The sequence below is a fragment of the Centruroides sculpturatus genome, unplaced genomic scaffold (assembly GCF_000671375.1).
Source record: "Centruroides sculpturatus isolate CEXI.00-Female unplaced genomic scaffold, Cexi_2.0 scaffold38, whole genome shotgun sequence".
Lineage (NCBI taxonomy): Eukaryota > Metazoa > Arthropoda > Arachnida > Scorpiones > Buthidae > Centruroides > Centruroides sculpturatus.
The window spans coordinates 644737-654575 of record NW_019384306.1 but is presented as its reverse complement, the minus strand read 5'-3'; the positions used below and the strand labels follow the sequence as shown (position 1 = coordinate 654575).

Sequence of the window (9839 nt, the reverse complement as noted above, 5' to 3'; positions counted from 1 at the left end):
ATTGGAAAACAAGTAGTACCTGTAATATATAATAAAATTTTACAATTTTACTTTTACTTTTTACTTTTTTAAATTTTACTTTTTTAAAATTTTTTAAACTATTTTAATGTAATTTTTTAATAATGTGTTAAAAGAGGAATTTTATAGGACAATAATTAGGATGTAACTGTAGTATAGGAATAGTAGAATATTAGAGGGAGGAACATGCAGATTTGGAACATGCAGATAGCTGGATGTAAATGCATAAGTGGATGACTGGAGTTACATAGAAAAATAGTCAAGAATACTTTGATTAAAGGTAGTCTGAGCATAATTGATATCGATGATAAACTAAGATTAAGTAGATAATCATGTTTTGAAGAGAGATGAAATGGAGTTATTATGATAAGAAGAATCTTGAACAAATTGTTAAGAAAGATATGCTAGAAATTGGATTAGAAGAAACTTTACACAGTAAATAGGATATACTAAAAGTATAGAATAATAAAAGCATGATATATTTTATGTAAGATAAGATTATTATAAAAATTGATTTTAAAGTTATTTATTTATAAAGAAAAAATTTTTTAATTTATTAAGATTTATTATTTTTGTTACAAATACTTTTATGTATAAATTATTATATTTTTTTATTATTGTGTAATATGGTTATATAATAATGAGATTATTTTTCTAAATAATAAAAATAAAATAAAAGTCAACCAAAAAAGCAATTAATTCAAAACAATGAAATTATTTGTGAACAAATAAATTGTTTAAAAGCAGAAAAAAATCAGTTTGATTCTATACAAATAAAAAGGTTTTATTTTTTTATTATATATAATATTATTATATTATATGTATATATAAATATAAAATGTAATCTGTGTTTTGTATATATGTATGTATATATATATAACATTATTCACAATTTTAAAGTCTATTTTAACTCGTCTAGATAATAATAGAATAAGTAATTTTGAAGAAATTAAAGTTCACTCATAGTCATGTGTGTAAATATGTACTGTACAGTACATAGTTTAGTTATATACTATCAAGTATTTGCATTATCTTGGTAATTGTTCTATTTTGTATAATAAATAATATCACATTTAATTTTATGAAAAGTATTTTCTTATTTTGAAGTGTCTTAAAGATTTTAAATTTTTTTTATCTGATATCAAATATAGGCCTGTCGTATTTATATTTTTTAAGATTAATATGAGAAGTTATATAACAATGTTTGTTTTTTTAATTTTTATCACTGAACTTAATCATTTTTGAATTGACCTTGTTTATGAACTGTGTGGATGATTCTTATTGATTACATTTATCAGTGTAAATTTTCTGTTTATCAAAAAATGCTGTTTGTTCTCATTCGGATAGCTTGCAAGATTATGTTATTGGCTATATATATGAATTCAAATTGATAAAATTGAATTTTTATGGCATTTCAGATTGTGAGATCTTGATCCAAAATGAAGTTTTGGGCATCATTGCTCATTGTAATCATCTGCCAGATCATTCTAATTGAATGTATATATCTACCAAGTAAGAATGAAACTAAAGAGGAAGAGTTTAATTTTATATACAATTATGCTGATGACATTTTTGAAAAGAATGTTAACAAAGAAAATATGTATACATCTGTGATGAAAGAGAAAAATTTCTTCTCAAATGTCATATCTTTTGGGTTTCATATGTTAAATATAAAAAAGGTAGGTAACTAAAACATAAGAGTTATTTTAAGCAAATTGTCATTTAATATAATTAAATTTATGTCAGTTGTTTGAGTTATTAGAATAATAAATTTGAGAACTAATTTAGAATTTAATTTAAAAGGTTTTAAGGGAAATGAAAGAAGGAATTACTTCCTCAGCAACATGCTTAGCATGTAAATTTGGTGTAGGAATACTTCAGCATTTAGTTCAAGAAGGAAAATCTGAAGATGAAATAGGCCATTTTGCTGATATTATTTGTACAACTTTCAAAATTGAAACAGCCAGAGTATGCAAAGGAATCACAAATGCCTTTAAAGTAAGAGGAAAATACAAAAAGATGTTTATTATATACAACTTTTATATATAAATTTATACTTTGTTACAAATACTTATAGGGCATATAGATGATATAAAAATATTATTTATTATGTAATTTAAATAAAAACTGAATAAATTCAAATTTGTTTTTAATTTGAAATTTTCTAAAAATGTTTTAAAGAATGAAGTTGTACAAGTCTTTGCTAAAGTTGTGCTAAGTCCAAGAGAAATATGTGGAATATTATTGGGTGATAAATGTGCAAAAGTATATGATCCATATCAAAATTGGACTGTACCTCTTCCACCAATTCCCAAACCACCCAGTAAACCAATACATAAACCAAAGGTAAGAAACATTTTCAATATGTTTTCTTTCAAAATGCTTTATTTTTTTTTATCATTTAAACTATATATTTAATATGCTCTAATATTATTGGAAAACAAGTAAAATGGCAAAACCGTATTTGGGACAAGACTATGTCTCGGACACAGAATCACTTTGATGCTCAAGGCAGGTCTCGTTTTCATTCTCCTGTCTTCTTTGATATTGCTGCTTTTGGGCACGATTGTTCAAACCTCGTCGGCCATGACCACGAGATCATCCACAATGCATCTTCGATGAAATTAACCTTTGCATGTCAGCCCGGGTTGAATTTTTGTTGCTGCATAATGAAAAGTTCCCATTTTTGAAAAAAATAATTGTGGCTATTGTATCGTCCAAAATTATTTTTTTATTTTGCACAAATAATATACAGTTTAACCCGATTGTAATGTCATCGAATATAATGACAACCCTAATAGGCTATAACGTCAAATTTTTATCGGTCCTATGGTTTTACTATACTAGATAATGTTAAAAAAACCCACTTGTAATGACATAAAACTGTTTTAATGTCATATTTGAAGCACTCCCAAATTTGCAAAATTAGATTACAAATTTTATTTAACATAGAAGAAATTACATGTTCAGTCCTAAGGTCAGAGTTCACTTCTTAGAATGACTGTGGGTGGTACTCTCCCCTACTTGACTTCAGTGGGTGAGGTGGCTGTTTTGCCTGTTTGTAGAAGAGGGTTGCCATTTTGTATTTTATTTTGACTTGATTCTGGTCCCCTGACTAACTACGAGTCTGAATTTTTTTATGCGCAAATGATTTGGGCACCTAATACTCTGTGCCAAATATCAACTCTCGACATGTACTCCTTCATACCTCTATGCTGGTAAGAATATCAGGTAGATCGTATTTATAAACAAGACTATGTCTTGTTTATAAAATTGTACTGCTTATAAACAAGACATAAGCTTTTCACTGCCCACACGAATAAATCTGATAAACTGAAAATTGTTCTTGACATAATTTACACAAACTATGTTTAATATCCAAATAATACCTGTTCACTAATATGTAAAAACAGTTTAATCTTAAATTCATGTAAAACCTCTTAATCTTGTGTGGAATTTGTAAATTAATAAAACTGCTTGACAGAGGAAAATGTAAATTATTTACATACCTTGGATGATATTTTGAATTTGATAATCTATTTCTTTCTTGGTTCAGTACACTATTAAAAATATTTTGTACTAAAATAGTAAATCCAAAATTCCAGTCATCCTCTGAAATAAAACATGTGAAATCCCAAATGTAGCTAATAATAAACTAAATTTATTAAACCAAATTATTATGATTATTCTTTTTTACCTTATATATTCTTTTGAGTTCATCCGAAATAGAATTAATCAGGGTATTATTACTATAAGTAATTCTTTTATAAAATTTTATGATCCTTATCACCAAGAAAGGTTCTAGCCTTAGTGTATTTGTGTCATGACACACAGCATAACCAGCAATTGCTCTGTCCAGACAATATAATTTCTTTATTAAATTAATTGAATTTTCTGAAGGTGGGGTTAAACCAATCAATTCCCCACACTGGAAGAGCATAGCATATTGAGTTTAATATAATTGAGGAAGAGAACTGAAATTGACTTTTCATTGAGTTGATTTTTATTATTGACTGTAAATAGATTATTTATTATTTTGATAACTTTATTCTTAACATTTTGAAAGTGGTTTTTAAAATGATAAAGTAGCAGTAAACTGTATTCTCAAATAAAATTTCATCAACAACCAGTAACTTATTATTTTGTATATAAAAATTGTGGTGTTTCGAAATATTAAAATTTATGTTTTTATGGGATTAATTTTCAATCGAGAAAAATAACTTTGACTCTGATTTAGCTTTCTTTGTAAGCCAATTTTAGTTGGAGAAATTAGGATCATGTCATCTGCATATTGAATTGAATGGATTATATATTTCCACTATGAAAGCATCCTCCTCTATGATAAACTGTTTATCTATGTCATGAAATTAAACAGGTATGATGACAATGGATCACCCTGTAAAAGACTGTAATGAATGTCAAATGGTGGAAATATATTCTTTCCACATTTAATTATTTTTGAATAATGGCCAAAGAAGAATTTAATCGCACTTATGAAATTGACTCCTGCACCACACATTTTTAATTTGTTACTTAACACCTCTATAGATATTGAGTCAAAAGCTTTTTCCAGAACAAAAAAATGCATCATAAACTTTGCATCTTTTCTTCAATAAATTAATTTGGACAATCGACAACAACACAAAAATTGCTATTTTCGTACTACTTCTCTTAGCAAATGCAAACTGGAAAGGAGAGTTCAAATAGGTCTCTCTTGTGCATCATTTGAATCTGTTTGCCAATATAGTTGTAAAGCTTTTCCTAAGCATTGATAAAATAACAATTGGTCTGTAATTACTAGGATTTGACTTCTCCTCCCTTTTATAAATCATCTGGAGTTATACCGAATTCCACAAATCCAGAAAAGTTTCTCTCTTGTATATATGCTTCATCTGGCAGCCATTTTAAAAAACTAACCAGAATCAGGACCTACTGCTTTTTCTCTCTCAAATTACCAATAATCTCAGCTATTTCCACTCCCTGGATAGGCAGGTTTAGCACCTGACATCCACCTCTTTCAAACTATCCAAGTCAATTTCATATGAATTAATCTGCATCCCCTTTGACCACTCCATGAAAAATTCATACTACTGGTTAAAAACAATAGAATCATCTTCCTCCACTATATTTCTTGGGTGATATTTTTTAACAATTGACCAAAAAAAAGGAAGAATTTTTGCTGTATTGTATGAAAGTATATATGCTGTATGTTTGTTGTACGATCATTTTCCTATTCAGCTGACAATAGGATGGTGCTTAAATAATTTTTCTTTTTTTCTTTTATTAGATTAGTGTAGCTTTTCTTGCAAATAATATATTCTATCCATAGCTCTCTTGATCTGTGTTTAAAAAATACAGTTAGTGCTTTTTCTTTTAATCTTTTGGCTTTAAAACAGTCTAGGTCAGGTGTGATGCACCTATGGCATGTGTGCCCAAAGTGACATGTAAGGAGAAATTATTTGGCTCATAACATATCATATTTCGATTTATCATCTGTCTTTTTCAATCATCCTTTTTTAATCAGCTTTTTTACATTTATTCTAATTTAAGCATATTCGTTTAATTTATTTAAATATCATTATTCGAAGTTTAAAACTTTGGCGCACCAAAACATCTTTAAAGCTAAGTATGCTTACTATATGGCATGGGGGTTCAAAAACATTTGCCATCCCTGGTCTAAGTCATACCATTCATGCTTAAATTTAAAGCTATCAATATCTTAGAGTAATATATAACTCTATTGGATTCATTTCAATTGTGTAATTACTAAAAATTTCACTTATTTTACTATAAGTGAAATCAAGACCTTTTATTGATGCTATGTTCTGAATTGATCTTGTTTTATCGCCAATCTCTTGTTCAAAGTATCATATTTACATTTCCTTGTAATTCAAAGGATGAATTATTTAAGCACCATCCTATTGTCAGCTGATTATGAAAATGATTGGACATATTGACCTCAGAAACCTCAAATTTAGTATAGTAGTCCAACAAAAATTCTGAACTTATAACATAGTCAATTATTGTAGCTTCCTTATGAGAGATATGGTTATAACAACCTGGGGAAATCTCCAACAAAGTGCTTGTTTAAGACAAACAGGTTATAACTTTGAACAAAATTTAACAATAATCTTCCTTTATTATTAGTTCCAGAATCATGACTCATTCTTTTGTTTTAGACAGTGGAGTTATTCCAGTAATAATTTGTGTCATATTCACTTCCTATTCTAGTGTTAAAATTGCCAATTATCAACCAAGAAGTCAAATATAACCAGCTCTCCATAATCTTCTCCAATTCATCAAAGGGATTCAGAATATTTTTGTATGGCAGCATATAGTTCACAGCTATTGCCAGATAACTATCTGGAAACATCTTAAAATTACTTCTGTTAAGTTTGATCATAGCAAATATCAAAAATGAACATCAATGAGAGTAAACAATTTCTCCCAAAGTTTTTCATTATTAATAGTAACATGTCACCCTTTGGTCTACCTACACCAGGTTTTTTAATGGCTTGGACCAAAATATAATTATGTAAACTTTGGAGGAGTGGCATTTCCATTTCAGTAAATTTTGTTATCCATGTTTCTTCTAAAGCAAGTATATCATATTCTGTTAAAATTTTGTTAAAATAAGTTGAAAAAAATCTTACTTCTTGCACCCTGCATATTCCAACAGATAATTTTGACATTGGACATTCCATTAAATAATAAATCTAAACAGTCCAAGTCAACTACTGTACTCTGGTTAATCATATCTTTGGCTGAACAAAATAAGTTATTTAAGTGATTTCTACATCTAAAAACGACTTAGCATCAACCAGACCATCATTAGTATAGATATATGTAAATTTTTTTGTTTTTATAAATTATAAAATCATTCCTTAATATTAATCCTTTTCTTTTTTGTCTATATAAAAAGGTAAATTTTTGTCCTTCATTCTCTTGTTTTTTGAGTCAAATCAGAACTCATTCATAGGTTCTTGAAAAACTGATCATGAGTTCCTTTTTTACAATTTTAAAAAGCTGACAATATTAGGTTTTTTCTTGGGATGAACTTAACTGTATTTTAACAATAGAAGAGTCTACCTTTCTTATAAAATATAATCTAGTTATTTTTTCATCTTTTAGGCTGTGTACACACTAGGCGTTTTTCAACGCGTGTTAAATGCGCACTTGGTTCTTTAAAACGCGCGTTTTAAAGAACCAAGAGTTCTATGTAGGCATACACACTCAAACGCCAAGCGCGCGTTTAACGCGCGTTTATAGATTTTTGTTAAAACGCGCGTTTTGCGAGCGCTTTGAGATATATGTGCTGCCATGTTACCGTACATGCGTTTTGTGGGCGTCAGCTGAGCGCTTTGAGATATATGTGCTGAAATGGAGAACGATCATTTCGATACTGATCTATTTATTGATGAAATCTAAAAGAGACCAACCATCGTCAAAGGATTTTATAGATATTTTAAAAGAATTAAAAAACTTGAATTTATTTTGTTTTAGTTTTGGATACAACGTCGCAAACATTTCATGCGTCAGTCTATCTCGTAATATTGGGTGCACCCAAAATTCTCTTTGCCTCTGCCATCGTCTTTTATAGCGACAATAGAAGAGTAATCACTTCCACATCCATTTCCAAACTGAGCCAGTGCGCACACTCCGTTAAACACTCGTCGAACGCCGAGGTTTTAACGCGCGTTGAAAAATGCCTAGTGTGTACAGGCTCTTATCTCCTCAAGTTTCAAAGAATCCCTGAACAAATTTAAGAGAGCTTCTCTGATATCTACATTATCTGGCATAAGATAACCAAATATTATCAAGTTATATTTGTTAGATAGATTTAATAAATTATTTGCATTGTACTGTTATAGTTCCAATTACCTATTGATATCTGGTAATGACATTTCTAACTTATTAACTTTCTGTTCTAGTATATCAACCTTGGCTTTGAAGTTTTTGATATCTTGATGAATTAAACTGATCTCTAATTTAACTTCTGGTAGTTGTTCCATTATCTTAGTGTGATACTTGTATTAACTTACAAGTTAGTCATGTGACACAGGAAAATTTTAGTTGAACAGTCTAATCTTTTTATAAGATCAGCATAATCTTTTAACTGGCTTCAAAATTTCTCTCTTTCTCTTCTTCATGAACTCTTTCCCTTTTCTTCATATCAGAGGAAGTACCAGATGGATATGAAGCATTGTTTCTATATTAGTCGACTTAGTCACTTTAACTGCAGTGCTACTTCTTGTTAAAGGCGGCCATTCTCTTTTCAACAGAGAATGAGAGAGAGGACCTGGGTTTTGTTCTACACAGGCTATTACCATTAGAAATACTTGCCACCTTGCCATCTTAAACTTAGCACTTAACTCAAATCAAAAAGATACACTTTAATTCACACCAACACCATCAGTTGTCAGAAGCACCCCATGATTTTTTCTAAATATGTATATAATACATAAATAAAATTTGTTCATATATGCCTACATTGACCAAACTGGGGCTCCTATATACTGTACTTATACTGTTTCATTTTATAAACTTGTATATATTTGTAAGTTTGCTGACTATTATGGAGTGTGATATATGCAGATTGTAAACATAACTCTCAACTTAACCTTGAACAGGCAACTGAAAATTATGAGAGTTCATAATGTTGGAGTTAAATGGGTTTACCTAACTAACCTCAGCCAGATGGCCAAGGCAGTTAAAGCACCAGCTTATCACTATGGATGACCTTGTATTGATTCCAGGCAGGTCAATAAAATCATCAGAAATTTTTCATGGACAGTCTATGGATATGTCGGCCTTGTCCCTCATCACCTGGTTGCCCTATTATTGGCCTGGCTGAACCTATGATAAACTTGGAAAAAATATTCTTAGTCTCCAAACAGGACAGAGAGAAAATAGTACCAACAAAATAAAGTGAGTGATAACTAGTATTTTAACTATATATAATATAAAATATCGTCCCAATAGAGGATATGACTTTCACATATTTCTGATAGTTGTGGCTAGAACAGGGGTGGCCAACAGTTTTTGCCCCGGGCCGAATTGGAAAGAAAACTTTTTTTACGGGCCGAACCAGAGGCTGCTCTAGGAAGATTTTGAGGTGGTGCGAGATCTCATTGTGGTGTCACCCCATAGAGACTAAATTGTAGATAGAGATTACAGATACATTTTTCACATTATCATGCTTTATCAACATTCTACACTGTACTTAAGAGATTTGTAATGGAGGATTAACTGTAAACACACGGTGAGTTGTTGACCTTTTTTTTTCTTTTAGGCATCAGCATTTTTCATCGAGCTATTGGACTTGAGTAGCTAATATTAAAAGATTGATCGTGGGCCACATAAATCCCGTGGGCCATGCCTGGGCTAGAACCATGACAAGGTTTACCCCTGATATATGCCCAAATTATAAAATTTGTTTAAAAGAAGAGAGAGAAATTTGTGTGATTAAATAAATGGATGAATTATTTCAATGAAAAATATACAAAAATAAAATTATCAGATTTTATTTATTTATTTTTTTTCACTTTAACTTTTAAGAATTGCTTGTTAAATTTTGTTGATTGACCAATTAAGTTATTACATAACACTCTTCAGATATGATTATTTATACCTATCTAATTCCATATAAGAATATTTCAGAATTTAAACAGTTTGCTGAATCACTAGATAAAATTTAAAACGTTATTATTTTAAAAAGTTTAACTATTAGTTAAACAAATCCAAAATTATTGGATTTTAATTGGATTACTTTTATGTAATTACTGAAAAACATTTATTACTAGAAATAATCTAATATCAAA

General features: G+C 29.4%; 1 protein-coding gene across 3 annotated transcripts in view; it reads left to right on the top strand.

Annotated features, from left to right (window-relative positions):
• Positions 1-9839, top strand: part of LOC111619305 (sphingomyelin phosphodiesterase-like) — a 62865-nt gene that overhangs the window by 18460 nt on the left and 34566 nt on the right. For 2 of the 3 annotated variants that reach the window (XM_023361017.1, XM_023361009.1), the window contains 3 exons: positions 1437-1697; positions 1822-2016; positions 2200-2364. In XM_023361017.1, coding sequence (XP_023216785.1) covers positions 1458-1697; positions 1822-2016; positions 2200-2364 — 600 coding nt within the window. In that variant the 5' untranslated portion in view covers positions 1437-1457. Of the gene's footprint in view, positions 1-774; positions 800-1436; positions 1698-1821; positions 2017-2199; positions 2365-9839 lie in introns of those variants that run through there. The other variant, XM_023361023.1, reaches the window with a different exon arrangement.